Source organism: Oncorhynchus clarkii, chromosome 29 (assembly GCF_045791955.1).
Source record: "Oncorhynchus clarkii lewisi isolate Uvic-CL-2024 chromosome 29, UVic_Ocla_1.0, whole genome shotgun sequence".
Taxonomy (NCBI): Eukaryota; Metazoa; Chordata; class Actinopteri; order Salmoniformes; family Salmonidae; genus Oncorhynchus; species Oncorhynchus clarkii.
In genome coordinates, this window is record NC_092175.1 from 5,790,710 (window position 1) to 5,810,226 (window position 19,517).

The following is a 19,517-nucleotide window of genomic DNA, read 5'->3' on the forward strand; positions in this document are numbered from 1 at the left end:
ATGTGGAAAAAGTCAAGGGTTCTGAATATGTTTTGGAACCTTTTATTCTAAGAGTGTACCGTTGACACCATGCAGGATGGGTCCATGCTGCTTATGCCAAAACTCTGCCATCAGCATGATGCAACAAGAACCGGGATTCATTGGACTAGGTGATGTTTTTCCACTCCTCAATTGTCCAGTGTTGGTGATCCCATGCGCACTGGAGCTGCTTTTTCTTGTTTTTAGCTGATAGGAGTGGAACGGAATGGTCATCTGCTGCAATAGCCCATCCTTGACATGGATCAACAAGTTGTGCGTTCCAAGATGCCATTCTGCACACCACTGTTGTACTGTGCCGTTATTTGTCTGTTTGTAGCCCGCCTGTTAGTTTGCACAATTCTTTCCATTCTCTTTCAATGAGCTTTTTTCACTTACAGGACTGCCGCTGACTGGATGTCTTTTGTTTGTCGCACCATTCTCGGTAAACCCCAGACACTGTCATGCTTATTGCCCAGGAAGGCAGAGTTTTCTGAGATTCTGAATCTGGCCTGCCTGGGACCGACGATCATATCACGCTCAAAGTTGTTAGCAATCAAACGAACAATAACTGGATGCCTGTCATCCTGCTTTATATAGCAAGCCACGGCCACCTGACTTTCTTTCTGTAGGAGCGATCGATTTTCGTGAACGGGGTGGTGTACTTAAATAAACTGTCAGGTGAGTGTATATGCATGTGTGCGCATCTGTTCATGAGCAAATGTGTTTTGCAAGCAGGGACAATAAACTGTATAAAAACAATCAAACACACACAACTCTTACACAGCAGAGGGATATACAGTGCACAGACTAGTGTACCATTTAGCAATATGAAATACAACATCATCATGTTGCGTTAGCAGGTGTTGGTTAGGGAAATAATGCCATCACCTCTCATACTTTCTCTTGATCTCCCTCTCATTTTTTCTCAATCTCTATTTCTCTCTGTCTACCTCTATTAATCTTTCCCCGTATCCACTTTTTCTCCCCCTCTCCATTTCATTCAATCCGACCCCATCCCATGCTCACGCAGTCGGACATCTACTTTGTGTCGTCCGCTCCGGTCAACTCGGCTTCCAACTGCAGCTCCCGGGACACCAGTTCCCAGAGTTCGCCACAGACGCCCACAGGCTACGAAATGCCTGTGTTCCCCTCACCGCTCGGAGACGGTAAGCCTCACATAGCAACCAAACACGTTATAGAATGACACAAAGTACAATTGGAAATGCATACTTTGTTGACTAAGAGTTTTTGACTATGTTTCATTTTTTCTTTGCTATTTATTTGTTATTTTTTGGTGGGGGGGTGTTACGCACGCCTCTATGAAGAGGGAACGCAACACCCTGCTACAATTAAACTCTCCGTGAAGTGAAAAAGGTATGGACTGTAGGTGCGAGTAAGGATGACAACAGGCAGAATGTGGTACCGTTTACAAGGACTTTATTCCTTTACACGGTAATATGGGGAAAAGGGTCTGGACGGAACCAAAGCAAAGAAAGTAAATCTCAAAGCCCCCCCCCTCTCCTATCTTACCTGCCTAACCACTTTTACCTAATTTAGCACCACCTGGTGCCCTAACCAAAATACAGGGGGTGGTCCGCCCAGGTCTTACCTAGTGTGCCTAGACAGTGAATATACTACGGGTATATGTATGCCCGCGGGCCTCTTGCCTAAACACACCCCTTCCCCCCTGGGAACAAATGAAACAGAATATTAAACAATTTCACAAACAAACTAAGAAACAAAGGACATCAAAAAAGCTCTACCTGAGCAACAAACTCACAGAACATACCAGCTCTCAGCAATGAACTCCCAGCAAAATCACTCAGTAATCCCTACCTCCAAAATCTCTCTCTCCTGAACAGAACACTGGCTTTTATATAGCTTCAGAATGAATGTAACTGGAGACAGCTGTGTCTTGACGAGGGGGCGGGGTCAGCTCTCCAATTAGCCCTGGAGTCGACCAATCAGCTGCTTGAGGGATTTCAGGAAGCCATTTCCTGAAATAAAACACATGCAAATACACAAACTACAACACATAAACTGGGGAACGTAACACGCCCACCACAAAAATTGCAAACCTAGTTTTGCAATAACAAAAGCCATCGCTTCCCCAGTTAGTAAACCCGTGATAGAGCGTCAGCAACCACATTCGCCGAGCCCTTCACATAAGCTATCTGTACATTATATCCTTGTACAATCAGAGCCCACCGCATAAGGCGGCGGTTCTGGTTGTACATTTGCTTCAAGAACACCAATGAATTATGGTCCGTGAAGACCATAACAGGCAAGGCACTGGAGCCCACATATACCTCAAAGAACTGTAAGGCAAGCAATAAAGCCAGCGTCTCTTGTTCAATTGTAGAGTATCTTGACTGACACGAGTTGAACTTGAAAGGAAAAGGAAAGGAAAACTTGAAGAAACTGACGGGCCGATCCACTCCGTCTTCATCTTCCTGTAAGAGAACTGCACCCACCCCCACTATACTAGCATCTACCTCCAACTTAAAAGGTTTGTCAAAGTTGGGGGCGGCAAGCACTGGGGCACTACAAAGTAGCGCTTTAGCGGACTCAAAAGCGTAGTTACAGTCCTTGGACCACTTGAATGGTACCTTGGGACTAAGCAGAGATGAAAGGGGAGCTACTAGCGTTGAGAAATTCTTACAGAAGGTACGATAGTACCCTACCATCCCCAGGAATCTGCGCAACTGGCGGCGAGTCGTGGGAGCAGGAAAAGCAACAATTGCTTCCACTTTGCCAGTTACTGGGCGCACTTGACCTCGTCCCACTTGTTTACCTAAGTAAGTCACTGTAGCTTTCCCAAACTCACACTTGGCCAAATTGAGGGTTAAAGAAGCATTCTCCAACCGCTGAAACACACTTTTCAAAGTGGAGAGATGATCAGACCAAGTAGACGAATGAATCACCACATCGTCAAGGTAAGCAGTACAATTTGGCAGATCTGCAAACACAATGTTAATAACTAGCCGCTGAAAAGTAGCAGGTGCATTACACATGCCAAAGGGCATCACAGTGTATTGTACGAAGTTATCTGGCGTAACAAAAGCCGATATGTCAGAAGCTCGAGAGGTCAGAGGCACCTGCCAATAACCTTTTAGCAAATCTAACTTACTAACGTAAGCAGCAGAGCCAATTCTATCAATACAGCCATCTAAGCGAGGTAGAGGAAAAGAATCAGACTTTGTAACTGCATTTACGCGACGATAGTCCGTACATAAGCGGGATGTACCGTCAGGCTTAGGAACAAGAATACATGGGGAACTCCAAGAGCTGTTACTGGGTTTTGTCATGTCATTCTGTAATAAATAAGCTACCTCACTTTTCATTACCTCCCTTTTCTTAGCATTAACTCGGTACGGATGCTGACGTATAGGAACAGCGTTCCCCACATCCACGTCATGTTCCAAGATGGATGTGCGACTTGGAATGTCCTGAAACACACTGAGAAAACTGTTTATCAATAGGATAAGATCCTTAGTTTGATCATTATCCAAATGTTCCATTTGAGAGGGTAACTTCTTCAGCATCTCTGAATTACATAGGCGTTCACCTTGCTGTAACGTATGGCGTAACTCCAACCCGTCCTCCTTATCCTCATCTAGGTCCCAGCCAGGCTTCAGCACCACCGCAGCCACACTGGAGACGGCGGGCTGGACCGGCTTACTTGAGGAGCTGTCGGGAGAATTACGCACATAATATGTTTTCAGCATGTTAACATGACACACACGGGAAGAACGCCTTCGATCTGGTGTCTTTCTCACATAATTGGTGTCATTGAGTTTCTTTTCCACCAGATATGGTCCAGAAAAACGTGCTGACAGAGATGAGCCAGGGATTGGCAACAAAACTAAAACTTGATCCCCTGGTGCAAATGAACGGCCAACAGCCTTTTTGTCATAATGCAACTTCATGCGTTTTTGAGACGAGGAGAGAGACTTTTGGGCTAACGCACATGCGGCGTGCAGTCTCTCCCTCATCTTACTGACATATTCCAACACATTTTTAGGGGCGCTACTGGGTGTAGGAGATAAGATATGCTCCTTCAAAACTTTAAGCGGACCCCGTGGGGTGTGTCCAAACACAAGGTCAGCAGGGCTGAACCCTAAGGACTCTTGTATCGTTTCCCTTATAGCAAATAGGACAAAGGGCACCCCCTCATCCCAATCAGTACTGGTATCCATACAATACTTGCGTAGCATTGCCTTCAGCGTCTGATGCCAGCGTTCTAGAGCCCCTTGACTCGCTGGATGATACGGACTAGAGACCTGATGGGAAATACACAATGTCTTTAACACATTTGAAAACAGTTTAGACATGAAGTTGGATCCCTGATCAATTTGGATTACTTTAGGGAGTCCAAATGTAGAGAAGAACTATAGTACGGAGAGGAATAGCCTCTGGGTATCGAGTAGCACTGCACATTATTGTTAGTAGGAACTGGTTACCTGACCTTGTTTTCGGCAATGGACCTACACAATCAATTATCACTCTTTCAAACGGTTCCCCCACCACAGGAATCGGGCAGAGTGGCGCTCGTGGAACTGTTTGATTCACTTTCCCAGTGAGTTGACATATGTGACATGTTTTACAAAATTGGACCACGTCAGACTTCAAACCTGGCCAGAAGAAATGACGAAGGACCCGGTTATAAGTCTTTGTGATCCCCAAGTGTCCAGACCATGCCTGGTCATGGGCGAGTGACAGCACCTGCTGTCAGAACGGTGTAGGAACAACCACTTGACACACTTCACTCCAGTCATTAATGGTGTCATGAGATGCCCATTTACGCATCAAAACTCCTGCTTCCATAAAGTAGGCGGTCTCTCTAGTTTTAGCTTCCTCAATGGAAATTACCAAAGCAAACACATGCGAAGACTGGTGTCTTCTTTTTGACATTCAATCACCTTCTCAGGGGTGACAGACAAAAGAATGTCATGTGATTGGGGCACAATTTCGTTTTCCCCTGCCTTAGTTTTTACGGGGGTAAAAACTGTCGGCATTGCAGAAGGCATACCCTGTGCATTGTCTTCTACCTTAACATTCTCAAAAATGGAACTTGCCAAATCCACCACATCTCCTAGCTTGCGAGATTGTGCCCTCGTTAACACACAAGCAGGAAAAACATGTGGAAATGCTTGAACCAATTTCTCATCTGTAGTTCTGATTTCTGGATTGTCTACTACCTCTAACACAGGAATGACATTACCACCACCATTACCACCTATCATTCCCTATTAGCAATGTGACTCCTTTTACTGGCAGTGTAGACACTACACCAACACGGAAACGTCCTGATACCAAGTCTGACACTAAGTGGACCCAGTGTAATGGTACAGGTACGGTTTTTGTCTCTATCCCCTGTAATATAACATGTGAGCCACAATATGTTTCAGGAGACCAGGGTAAAGCATCAGTAATGATTACTGACTGCGCCGCCCCAGTGTCTCGTAGGATTTGGATAGGCTTTTGATCAGCTTGTTCTCCTGTTAAGGAAACATAACCGGCAGAGATAAACGGAGCATAGACAGGATCCGGTTTCTCAAATGCTGAATCAACAACTCGATCCAATGGACGAGCCAAAGACTTGACTAAACCCAAACTTTTCATTTTTGGGGACGGTGACTGGGACTGTTTCGGTTTATTTTTCAAAACTGGGCAGTCCGCAATCACGTGACCCTTTTGGTGACAGTAAAAACATTCACGGATTTCATGAAAAGGCTTAGGGTTGTCAGAGGAAAAGCGACCTGAACGAGGCACTGATGACGTAATCGTCCGGCCTTCAAAACGTGGTGCACCAAAGACAGTCTTGTGTGTCAAAGCGTACTCATCTGCCAACACTGCTGCTTGGGCCAATGTCGCCACTTTCTGTTCATTTAAATGAACGTAACAGGGGGGCAGAGTATGATTTATAACATAAACAACCTTATAAAAAAAAAACTTGCCTGGCCCAAAGAGAACTAAATCAACCCACACACTGTGAAACCCTTGCAAGGGTAATTTATTTACTGAATCTTGGTTGGAACATTCCCAGTGAAATGTGATATCATTCACACAAACACATACTGTATGAACACACACACACACACACACACACACACACAGTGGGAGAGAACAGCAGCCAATGTGCATGAACCTGTGACCCTACCCAGCCACCAGCAGTCACCCAGTCTCTGTGACCCCAACTAAAACTCACAAGATGAAGACAGGGTTTCCCCTCAAGGACAGAGGGATCTCAATATCACCTTCTCTTTTTTGCTCGCTCGCTCTCCTCTCTCTTTCTCTCTCCCTTCCTCCTGTCCTTCCACTCCTTCTACACTACCCATCTCCCTCCTAAACCCCCATCCACCCTTCCACTGTCTTTCCATTGAAGGTACTCCTCTCTCAATCCTTTTAAATTTATATTGCTGTCGTCTGCAATGGAACATATTTATGATGCACTGTGTGTCCAGGAGGGACAGTTTTTAATGATACACAAGGATGTAATTTATTGTGATTACAGAGAGGGGGAGAGAGAGGGATAGAGAGGTGACGACAGCTTTGCGTTTATTACAGAATGTATTTTATCTCTAAGGACGAGACGTGCAGTAATCATCAGACATAGATGCTAAATCTAATGACCACTGATGTCCATAGACTCATAAGTGGGGTGGAAACACACAGTCCTTCAAATGGGTACGAACACAGGCACGCGCACACACACACACATTCACGTTAGTCCGAGTGTGTCTTTTCGGGTCACCTCACCTCTATTCCTCTGGGAACTGCAGTAGCTAGTATGCATGCGCACCCTCATACGAACATGCACACTCATACTAATACTACAGAGTGCTGATGTATTATTTTGGGCAGAGAGTTTGGCATTGGACCTGTACTGGGCTTTAGGGTGAAGGGTCACATTTGGGAGAGCGGTGGGGTACGATGATACCATTTTTGTCAACTCTAGTCTTGGACCACAGCTACAACCAATCACATCCCTGTGACAGTGATTGTTTCAGCTCTGGAGGTGGTGGTGGTGCTACTACTAAATGTGTGTGTTCTGTCATACCGGTTTGAGTGTGTGTGTGTTACATAACCTTATTCTTCATCCCTGGTTCAGATTCTATACGGATCCCCTATGGTACCAAGCTTTCCCTGTACATGTCTAAGGATGCCGAAGGTACTTCAAGTAGTCTTCCACTACTTCTCGGGTATGTCCCAAATGGCACCTTTTTCCCTTATAGACTGCACTTTTTTCTCCCAAAGCCTTGTGGGCCTTCGTCAAAAGTGGTGCGCGATAAAGGGAAAAGGGTGCCATTTGGGATGCATCCCTCCCTCTTCAGTTTTTGCATCTAGCTGCACATGCTACCCTACTAACATGCACGGAAAAAAACTTATTTTTAGATTTTTTTATATATATGAAGTGGCATGTTTTATTGACCCTCAGTTGAATGTTAAGTGAACATTATTTGTCTTCCCCATCCCCCTTGCTCTATTGTCATTCTGAGGAGAGAGATTGTAAGAATGAGTGAGTCAGTTTAAAAGAAAAACATTTAATGGAGATGAAGAGAGTATGAGAGGGATGCAGATTCAGAAAGGTATGTGTGTGAGAGGTGAGAATGAGCGAGGGAGACTGAAGAGAGAGAGAGAGAGAGAGGGGGAATGAAAGAGAGAGAGAGGAGAGGGAGACTGAAGAGAGAGAGAGAGAGAGAGAGGGGGAATGAAGAGAGAGAGAGGAGAGGGAGACTGAAGAGAGAGAGAGAGAGAGAGCGAGAGGGGAAATAAAGAGAGAGAGGAGAGGGAGACTGAAGAGAGAGAGAGAGAGAGAGGGGGAATAGAGAGAGAGAGGAGAGGGAGACTGAAGAGAGAGAGAGAGAGAGAGGGGGAAGAAGAGAGAGAGAGGAGAGGGAGACTGAAGAGAGAGAGAGAGAGAGAGAGAGGGGGAAGAAGAGAGAGAGAGGAGAGGGAGACTGGAGAGAGAGAGGGGGAATGAAGAGAGAGAGAGGAGAGGGAGACTGAAGAGAGAGAGAGAGAGAGAGAGGGGGAATGAAGAGAGAGAGAGGAGAGGGAGACTGAAGAGAGAGAGAGAGAGAGAGAGAGGGGGAATGAAGAGAGAGAGAGGAGAGGGAGACTGAAGAGAGAGAGAGAGAGAGAGAGAGAGAGAGAGAGGGGGAATGAAGAGAGAGAGAGGAGAGGGAGACTGAAGAGAGAGAGAGAGAGAGAGGGGGAATGAAGAGAGAGAGAGGAGAGGGAGACTGAAGAAAGAGAGAGAGAGAGGGGGAATGAGAGAGAGAGAGAGAGAGGGAGACTGAAGATAGAGAGAGAGAGAGAGGGGGAATGAAGAGAGAGAGAGGAGAGGGAGACTGAGAGAGAGAGAGAGAGAGAGAGAGGGGGAATGAAGAGAGAGAGAGAGAGAGAGGGAGACTGAAGAGAGAGAGAGAGAGAGAGGGAGACTGAGAGAGAGAGAGAGAGAGAGGGGGAATGAAGAGAGAGAGAGAGAGAGAGGGAGACTGAAGAGAGAGAGAGAGAGAGAGGGGGGGAATGAAAGAGAGAGAGAGGAGAGAAGACACGTCTACCGTAGCATGATTTACAGATTTCACTGTCTCCATGGAAACTTTTGTCAAAGCCCCCTCTCCCATCCAGAGTGGTGGGCCAAATAGAGGTGCCACAATCTGGGGGGTGGAGGGATGAGGGGAGGGGAGGGAAGATGGGGCGCTGACAAAAAATACCATCCTTTAATCAACCGCCTATGCCTGTGTAGCAGTACTCTTCTTGCGTTGTGTACAATCAGTCATCGACACGGAACTCCAACATGTAGCACCAGTCATGTAGCTTTATTCTGTTAGGAACGGCACAAAATTGCACGTCATGCAATGCACGTCTCACCATCCAACTCTGCACTCACGCACTGTACAAAATATATGAACCCCCCCCCCCCCCCCCCCACCAGACACAGTAAGTTGCTAGCTAGTACTGGCAGGAATTCTCTACAACAAAATGCACAACAAATATTCTCCAAAAACCGCTGCATCTTATGTGTGATGTTCGAATAACATTTACAAACAATTTGATATAAATTGTACATTTAAATCATCACTTGAGAGTATAAAAATCACTTTTGATGTACAGTGCTTTGCAACCAACAACTTACCGCTGGTTTGGTGCTTGTTCACTGGGACGATTCTAACTGGAACATCCCCCCTCGTAAGCAAGCTACGCAAACCAGCCAATAAGATGCCATGTTGAGTAGGTGAAGGCAAGACAAACTCAAACCAAAAACCCATTGGCTTAACAATAAAGTGGCAAGGGGAATCACCAATATAACCCTGTTACACCTGCCGTTTCTGCTCTATGGGGACAGGTGATTTTTCATTGGTGGAGAATTTACTCAGTTTGAGATCACATTTGTTGACATCAGGTAAGACGTGAATAGAGGATGCTGAGACTGTGTTGACTGGACTGTCAAACTACATTCTGGTAGTATTCGACCAATCCTGAACCATGTTAAATCATGGAACCATATCCAATTCTGATCGGACGGTTAGAAGCATAACAATTCAAATATTCAATATTGTCAGTACAACATTTGATTTAAATCTCATCTTCGTATTTTTTATTTTTTTTGGTTATGTACCCTAGTGCAGAAACAAATGTGGGATATATAGATCCATGTGATTATGGTCGCATGCTTGTTTTGATATAATTATTTTACATCTATTTAGTTTATTATTAACATTTCCGTGTGTCTGGTATTGTTCCTGGAGAGAAGTGCCGGTAAAGCGTTGACAGTGAGTGAGTCGGTGAACCTGTAATAATAATATAAGTGACCCCATCTCCCAGAATGCTGCTTTCTTCACTTCTGACCCTGTGACATTTCAGAACGGCAGTCTGTTTGGTGCAGTGCAGCCTCCCATTGATTCAGACAGTCACATAGCTGCCTGTGTGTGCTAGTATTGCCATCCTGTCCTGCTCAAGAGGAACGCTACACTAGAAAATGACCCTTCACTTCCACCTGGTGGTTACATTTGTCAATGCAAAACAATACAGATGGGTCATGTCCATTAGGGCTAAACGTAACAAAACATGTTGCAACGGAAATCAAATAACTATAGTTCTTGTTGGCCAAATCCAAGCTGTCCATCCTGGATTCAGTCTGTAAATTTGGTGCCTAATGAACCCATCCCTGTTGTATCTCTGACTAGATTACAGCAGACTAGAGGCGGAATGCAGTGCTGTTATAAAGATGTTAAGCATTCAATTAATTTGACTTAAACAGTTTCATTATTTATTCCAAATGATGAATAAATAATATATAGCTGTAAATGGCTGTAATTTAGTGGTCATATTATATTACAAGAGTGTTGATATGGCGACACACTGTGCCACTGAATATAGTGTTATTAATCCGTTTAGATACAGGAGGCTTAATTTTGACATGATCATGTTTTTCATGTTCACGTGTTCTTCTAATGTGTGCGTGCATGTGTGTGGTAAACTAACCAGTCTAAGCATGTCTCATGTCTCATTCATTGCCTGAAGTTGCCTGGTGTTTAAATGATGTGTCTCTCTCTTACTGCAATACCTCACTCTGTATCTCTCCATCCATCCTCACCCTCCCTGTGCCTCTTGCTTCTTGTCTCCCCCTCTCTCTGTTCCTCTTATTTGATCACTGCCACCTGTTCTTCCTCTACCTTTCTCTCTATCGCCCCTGTCTCGCTCTCTCCCCCATTCTTTTCTTGTTCTCCATTTCATGCCACCTCTCCCCCCCCCCCTATCTTACCCGTCTCCCTCTCCCAGGTGAGGCACAGTGTAAGCATATCTTCAAGATCCCCCTGAGTAACCTGGTGGGCCGCAGCATCGAGAGGCCCCTCAAGTCCCCGCTGGTCAACAAGGTGGTGACGGGCTTGACAGCACAGGTCCCTAGCATGTGTGTGGCCCCAGCGGGGCCCCTGTTGCAGGGGGCTTCACACACCCTGTCACTGTCCCGCATGGAGATCAAAGAGATTGCCAGCCGCACCCGCAAAGAGCTGCTAGGTGAGACACCAAGACTGGAATATACATACACACCTCTGACTACATACACACACCTGACAGGGCATTCAGAAAGTGGACTGAATAATATGAGTCACCCCCTCTTTCCCATCAGTGTTCATGGTCATTTAGCTATTTGATACACTTGTTGTCTAATACACCTACAGGTGACAACGAGATATACAGTTTACGCTGAGTGTAAAAAACATTAAGGACACCTTCCTAATATTTGCCCACAGAACAGCCTGAATTAGTCAGCGCATGGACTCTACAAGGTGCTTGAAGCATTCCTCAGGGATGCTGGCACATGTTGACTCCAATGCTTCCCACAGTTGTGTCAAGTTAGCTGGATGTCCTTTAAGTGGTGGAACATTCTGAATACACACGGGAAACTGTTGAGCGGTGCACCTGCTACCATACCCTGCTCAAAGGCACTTAAATATGTTGTCTTGCCCATTCACCCTCTGAACTGAACACACACACATTCCATGTCTCAATTGTGTCAAGGCTTTAAAAGCCTTCTTTAACCTGTCTCCTCCCCTTCATCTACAGTGATTTAAGTGGATTTAACAGGTGACATCAATAAGGAATCAAATCAAAGTTTATTTGTCATGTGCACCAAATACAACAGTGAAATGCTTACTTACCAACCAACAGTGCAATGTTTAAGTAAAACATAGGTATTAGGTGAACAATAGATGATAAGTAATGAAATAGAAAAAAACAGTAAAAAGACAGTGAATAATAACAGTAGCGAGGCTATATACAGGCACCGGTTAGTCGGGCTAATTGAGGTAGTATGTACATGTAGATATGGTTGAAGTGACTATGAATATATGATAAACAGAGAATAGCAGTAGCGTAAAAGAGGGGTGGGCTAGTGGTGGGTGGCGGGACATAATGCAGGTAGTCCAGCTAGCCTATGTGCTGGGGCAACGGTTAGTCGGGCTAATTGAGGTAGTATGTACATGAATGTATAATTAAAGTGACTATGCATATATGATAAACAGAGAGTAGCAGCAGCGTACAATAGGGGTTTGGGGGGGACAGTGCAAATCATCTGGGTAGCCATTTGATTACCTGTTCCAAGACTTGGTGCTCCGGTACCGCTTGCCATGCGGTAGTAGAGAGAACAGTCTATGACTGGTGTGGGTGGAGTCTTTGACAATTTTTTGGGCCTTCCTCTGACACGGCCTGGTATAGAGGTCTTGGATGGCAGGCAGCTTAGCCCCAGTGATGTACTGGGCCGTACGCACTTCCCTCTGTAGTGCCTTGCGGTCAGAGGTCGAGCAGTTGCCATACCAGGCAGTGTTGCAGCTGTAGAACCTTTTGAGAATCTGAGGACCCATGTCAAATCTTTTTAGTTTCCTGAGGGGGAATATAATTTGTTGTGCCCTCTTTACGACTGTCTTGGTGTGTTTGGACCATTCTAGTTTGTTGGTTATTGTGCACACCAAGGAACTTGAAGCTCTCAACCTGCTCCACTAAAGCCCCGTCGATGAGAATGGGGGCGTGCTTCGTCCTCCTTTTCCTGTAGTCCACAATCATCTCCTAAGTCTTGTTTACATTGAGGGATAGGTTGTTATTAGGGCACCACCTGGCCAGGTCTCTGACCTCCTCCCTATAGGCTGTCTCGTCGTTGTCGGTGATCAGGCCTACCACTGTTGTGTCGTCTTGCAAAATTAATGATGTTGTTGTAGTCGTAACTGGCCACGCAGTCGTGGGTGAACAGGGAGTACAGGAGGGGTCTTTGCACGCACCCCTGAGGGGCTCCAGTGTTGAGGATGAGCATGGCATATGTGTTGCTACCTACCCTCACCACCTGGGGGTGGCCCGTCAGGAAGTCCAGGATCCAGTTGCAGAGGGAGGTGTTTCATCCTAGAAACCTTAGCTTAGTGATGAGCTTTGAGGGTACTATGGTGTTGAACGGTGAGCTGTAGTCAATGAATAGCATTCTCATGTAGGTGTTCCTTTTGTCCAGTTGGAAAAGGGCAATGTGGAGTGCAATAGAGATTGCATCATCTATGGTTCTGTTTGGGCGATATGCAAATTGGAGTGGGTCTAGGGTTTCTGGAAAAATTGTGTTGATGTGAGCCATTACCAGTCTTTCAAAGCACTTCATGGCTACGGACGTGAGTGCTACGGGTCTGTAGTCATTTAGGCAGGTTGCTTTGTTGTTGTTGGGCAGAGGGACTACGGTGGTCTGCTTGAAACATGTTGGTATTACATACTCAATCACGGACATGTTGAAAATGTCAGTGAAGATACCTGCCAGTTGGTCAGCACATGCCCGGAGCACACGTCCTGGTAATACATCTGGCCCCGCGGCCTTGTGAATGTTGATCTGTTTAAAGGTCTTACTCACGTCGGCTATGGAGAGCGGGATCACACAGTTGTCCGGAACAGCTGATGCTCTCATGCATGCCTCAGTGTTGCCTGCCTCGAAGCGAGCATAGAAGTGATTTAGCTCATCTGGTAGGCTTGTGTCACTGGGCAGCTCGCGGCTGTGCTTCCCTTTGTAGTCTGTAATAGTTTGCAAGCCCTGCCACATAAGACGAGCGTCGGAGCTGGTGTAGTACAATTCAATCTTAGCCCTGTATTGGTGCTTTGCCTGTTTGATGGTTCGTCAGAGGGCATAGCAGGATTTCTTATAAGCTTCCGGGTTAGAGTCCCGTACTTTGAAAGAAGCAGCTCTACCCTTTAGCTCAGTGCGAATGTTGCCTGTAATCCATGGCTTCTGGTTGGGGTATGTACGTACAGTTACTGTAGGGACAATGTCCTCGATGCACTTATTGATCAAGCGAGTGGCTGATGTGGTGTATTCCTCAATGCAATCGGAAGAATCCTGGGAACATGTTCCAGTCTGTGATAGCAAATCAGTCCTGTAGTTTAGCATCTACTTCTTCTGACCACTTTTTTATAAACTGAGTCACTGGTGCTTTCTGCTTAAATGTTTTGCTTGTAAGCAGGAATCAGGAAGATAGAATTGTGGTCAGATTTAGCAAATGGAGGGAGAGCTTTGTACGCGTCTCTGTGTGTGGAGTACAGTTGATCTAGAATGTTTTTTCCATCTGGTTGCGCGTTTAACATGTTGATGGAAATTTGGTAGAACTGATTTAAGTTTCCCTGCATTAAAGTATCCGACCGCTAGGAGCGCTGCCTCTGGGTGAGTGATTTCCTGTTTGCTTATTTCCTTATCCAGCTGACTGAGTGCAGTCTTAGTGCCAGCGTCCGTCTGTGGTAGTAAATAAACAGACACGAAAAGTATAGATGAGAACTCTTAGTGTGGTCTACAGTTTATCATAAGATACTCTACTTCAGGTGAGCAAAATCTAGAGACTTCCTTAGATTTCGTGCACCAGCTGCTGTTCACAAATATACACAGACCGCCCCCTGTCGTCTTACCACAGTGTGCTGTTCTATGTAGCCGGTGCAGCGTATATCCTGCTAGCTGAATATCCATGTCATCATTCAGCCATGATTCCGTGAAACATAAGATGGTACAGTTTTTGATGTCATAGCTTTTACCTGGATTCACCTGTTCAGTCATGGAAAGTTAATGTTTTGTACACTCATTGTATTTAGTATATGTTTCCCTCGCGGGAATTAAACCTTCAACCCTGGTGTTGCCAGCACCATAACCTGTTCTATAACCCACTGGAACCATCTTAGCATTGGAACCACAGTGATTGCAATGCTATATACTCCTTCGAAGTGGTTTAGTGAATGTCTGTGTTATGGTCGGTTCTTTTTTTATGGTGGGTTAACTGCCTGTTCAGGGGCAGAACGACAAATTTGTACCTTGTCAGCTCGGGGATTTGAACTTGCAACCTTTCGGTTACTAGTCTAACACTCTAACCACTAGGCAGGGTAGCCTAGTAACCAGAACTGCTCTTACTGAGCAGTTCTGGTTATGTTCCTTACTGAATGGTGTTCTGTGTCTCATGCTCAGGCCTAACCGAGGAGCCGGGCGGTAAGTCCGACAGCAGCACTGTCAAACAGAGGAAGATGAGCAAGAAGACCACTGAGGAAGAGCCAAAGGCACGAGCACTGACCTCCACTGGCAGTGACAGGTGAGTGACCCAAAGCTAATTGGAGTCAGGAGTCTGCTAACCCGGAGTCCAATCAATGAGACGAGATTGGAAATATTGGTTACAGCTGCACTGCCCTATAAAAAAAACACTCACAAAATGCGAGTTCGCTATTCACAAGAAGCTTTTCCTGATGTGGCCCATGCCTCGATTTAAGAATTGTTGACTTCCATAAACCTGGAAAAGGTTACAAAAATATGTCTTAAAGCCAGTCCACAGTAAGACAAATTGTCTATAAATGGAGAAAGTTCAGCACTGTTGCTACTCTGCCTAGGAGTGGCCATCCTGCATGTTTAATCATGCTGTTTAATCATCTTCTTGATATGCCACACCAGTCTGGTGGTTGGATTAACTCAGCAAAGGAGAATTGCTCAATAAGAGGTATGTAAAATAAATATGCGCACAAAATTTGAGAAATAAGCTTTTTGTGCATATGGAACATTTCTGGGATCTTTTATTTCAGCTCATGAAACATAGGACCAACACTTTACATGTTGCGTTTTTTTTGTTCAGTGTATATATTTTTTAAAGGCATATTTGCTAAAAAGCACTCATAACTAGAAGTTTCTCATTTATGTGAACGGAAGATTTGCGTAAAAATTCTAGTCTCATGCGGTTATTTCAAGTGATATGAGTGTAAAATGTTATGAAGTAATGATTCAAACTGATGGGCATGCTCTGTGTCCAATCAGGATGGGCTCAAAGTCGGCCAACACGGACTCAGACGTCCAACGGCACTGCTCGTTCAGCTCGGATGATGCGGCGCAAGAGAAAGCAGTGCTTCCAGAGGAGAGCCCGCCATTGGCCAGCCCCTTCAATCTCTCCACATCCTTCGATGATGATGTCCTGGACCTAAAGTGAAGACAATCCCATCATGCACTTATCCTCCTCATCCCCCTCTCTTTTCTCCTCCTTCGGTCATTTTGTTTTGGTTGGGTTTTTTGTTTGTTGATTTCTTGTTTTTGTTTTGTTATCTCCTTTGTCTGGGTCTTCATCCTCAGACATTGTGGGTAAGGAGGAGTAATTGTGTCAAGTGTGTGTGCGTGTTTCATAAGCAGTCGGTCCCCGCAGTCAGTATGTGTGTCTGTGTGTTGCAATGCAGCGAGTAACCCAAAGAAAACGAGGTCATTTGAGGTGGTGTGGATTGTTCAGAGTACAGATGTCATTATGCGGCGAAAGGTTTCATCTATAAACGAAAACTGAATGTAAATCTACACACCAAGGCACAACAAAAAAAACGTTTTGAAACAGCACCCTTGCGAAGTGGCTACGGCTTACCTTTTATTGTATAATCTGTGATTATTTCCAATTACACTTTCAAATATAGTATAACATATGCATATTTATGTGTACATCTATTTATACATTAAGATGCATACACATTGACAGACATGAATACATTTATAGATATATTATAATAGACATTTTATTCACATATTTAGTAAATGTACGATGTTTTATGCTCTCCGTGTCTGTCAGTCTTGTTCTATTTCCTTCCCAACTCTGTGTGCAGGTATACAGGACTGGACTAGAGGCAGAGTTTCCCACAAGTGCCACATCCCCACATCCTCCACTAAACCACAACTCCCATCAGCCACCAGTCACCTCTCCTCTAATTGGCTGGTCTATGACAGTAGCAGTCATAATCATGTATCCCTCTGTAGACACCCACAGTGACTCTGTGAGCTTGGTTTTAATACGCATATAGTCAAACACACCCACACCTCTAGGGCCTCTAAAAGCACCTACTGTCCTGTCTCTGGCTATCCCTGAGAATCCATGGGGTCCACGTCCTCACAGAATATACTCTCCTATACACAGATTGCAACCTTCACAGACAGTTAGTTTACTGTGGCCCAATACAGTTTAGTCAGGGGCCAATTGGCCTGTTAGCGCATCGCCTTTACAGTGGGCCTTTAAAGTCTGTCCACTGTTGGGCCGCTAGTGGCATCGGCTGCCAACAGGACGCCCTCAGCTTATGTGCTTTATAGTGGTATGCAGACTCTTAGCCACCAGTTGTTCACTTGTTAGTTGGGTTGGAGAATTGATCAAGTGGCCAACTACTTCCATTTAGGAGTGATGTAATGAGGTAACGTAGTCAGTCATAGGGTACATCCCAAATAACACCCTATTCCCTATTTAGTGCACTAATTTAACCAAGGCCCGTAGAGCTCTGGGTAAAAGTACAGTGCACTATATAGGGAAGAGGCCGCTATTTGGGATGCAGGCAGTGGATGAGAGACCAGACAGATGGTAGGTACTGTAGCCTACCTCAGAGTCCTTATAGGAGCTATTTGGAAGAAAGAATTATCTCCTCTCCAGCTGTTCACTAGGAGCAAGGCATAACTCACCAAGTGCAATGGAACATTACATGAAACACAAGAGTTATGATGCATGTAGAGCGAGTCGGCTGAAACAGCATAGAGGAAGCCATAACACTTAACCTCCTCTGGTACCAGAGATATAGTAACCAAGCCCAATGAGTAATCAAGCCCAATGATTAGGGTGATATCAGCCTACCAGTACACGGGTCAGCGGTCAGACATCAATCAACCAATCAAATGTATTTATAAAGCCCTTTTTACATCAGCAGATGTCATAAAGTGCTATACAGAAACCCAGCCTAAAACCCCAAACAGCAAGCAATGCAGATATAGACGCACGATGGCTAGGAAAAACTCCCTAGAAAAGCAGGAACCTATGAAGAAGCCTAGAGAGGAACGCTAAGGGGTGGCCAGTCCTCTTCTGGCTGTGCCGGGTGGAGATTATAAGAGTACATGGAAATTTAACGCCAGATTGTTTTTCAAGATGTTCAAACGTTCATAGATGACCAGCAAGATCAAATAATAATCAGTGGTTGTAGTGGGTGCAACAAGTCAGTACTTCAGGAGTCAGTTGGCTTTTCATATCCGAGCATTCGGAGGTCGAGACTGTAGGTGCAGTAAAGAGAGAGAGAGTCGAAAACAACAGGTCCGGGACAAGGTAGCATGTCGAAGATCTCCACCGCAGGAGCCCGAGGGGGTACAAAACCGGACAGGAAGATCACGTCTGTGACTCAACCCACTCAAGTGACTCATATCTAGAGAACCATGGGAAATGTAGGGTCAACACTATGTAGCGTACTTGAGTCAGTCTCACGGTCTCGTGATGAGGTAGCCCTGCCTGCGACTTCAAAATCAATGTCACTCTCGGCCCTAGAGGGAATTTCCTATTCGGGTAACGGGCTAATGTTTAGGACGTTGCTTTCTCCCATGGAAGACCAGGTTCAGATCCCACCCTGACATACCGGAGGATATTGTCTTGGCAGTGTCTTATGCTGCTTCATCCTGAGTAGTGTTAGGGATGAGACATTGGCTAAATTACCATTTTGGCTATGTTGTTATTACTACTCTACAGGTCAAGGTGATATTGCTGAGAAGTACACGTATTAGGGAAAGTTATTGGCTAAAGCATGTGCATCCGTTCGGCTACGTGGAGAGCCCTCTGGGTGGTCGGCTTGCGACATGGCACCCCTCTTCTGATCTTGCATGAGCCCCCCGCTACCTTTTTATCTCTCTCCCTCTCTCATTCTCTTCTGTTACTCTCTGTCATTGCCTGCCTCAATGTGGCCTCCTTCAACACTATTACTCAAAACTGGAGGGATGGAAAAAGGGAATAAATAGGATTACTATTATTGCAATGGAATTGTACTTATTTCTTATGCTGGTTCTTACCATGAGTGTAGGTGAATGGGGGTGGGATGTCTGGTGGTTTGAAGGTTTATAATACAGCTTCTATCACTTTGATCGTTCTCACTGTTTCTCTCCTTTGTTTACTTTAGCCCTGTTACTTTCACACCGCCCCGACTCCTTGATGTTTCCACAGTGGTTTTTGTATCTAAATCAATATTTACTGTTTAGGCTGTTGCTCAACCTCTCTGTGATATGAAAACGGAAGAAAAAAAACAAACAAAACACCAAGTGTCTTAAATATAATGTATCGCCATCGTTTTTAATGCCAAGCACTACTTGTAAATGTGTGTGTTTCAAATGTGGCCTCAAATGAAACTGAACTATTATTATTATTAATATTATTATTTGAAAAATGGTTTCAATTATTGAACAAGTGCTGTAGACCACTGCTGTGAAAGTAGTAAATTCTGCTCATTGATATGTAATAAATATTTATGAAATTTGAAAACATTTTGTTTGTAGTCTTCCTAATAATGGAATTGTTATTTTTGGCGCTGTAATATAAAAAATAGCTGGAAACTTGATATGTACCACACTCTATAAGGATCTACCTGCTTCAACATTGTAGCTGTTTCCTGGAGTCAAATGGCCAAATTTCCCCTTTAGTGGCCTCATGGGTGAAATGTTAATATTTTTCAGAATTAATATAAAC

At 44.9% G+C, this 19,517-nt stretch overlaps 1 protein-coding gene across 3 annotated transcripts in view; it reads left to right on the top strand.

The window, feature by feature from the left end:
• The window catches only part of LOC139388521 (GTPase-activating Rap/Ran-GAP domain-like protein 3), a 174,349-nt gene extending 155,036 nt beyond the window's left edge, over positions 1-19,313 (top strand). For 2 of the 3 annotated variants that reach the window (XM_071135222.1, XM_071135223.1), the window contains exons 27-31: positions 1,049-1,184; positions 7,133-7,192; positions 10,810-11,046; positions 14,996-15,116; positions 15,827-19,313. In XM_071135222.1, the coding sequence (XP_070991323.1) occupies positions 1,049-1,184; positions 7,133-7,192; positions 10,810-11,046; positions 14,996-15,116; positions 15,827-15,995 (723 nt within the window). In that variant the 3' untranslated portion in view covers positions 15,996-19,313. The remainder of the gene's footprint in view (positions 1-1,048; positions 1,185-7,132; positions 7,193-10,809; positions 11,047-14,995; positions 15,117-15,826) is intronic. The other variant, XM_071135224.1, reaches the window with a different exon arrangement.
• The last annotated feature ends 204 nt before the right edge of the window (positions 19,314-19,517 follow it).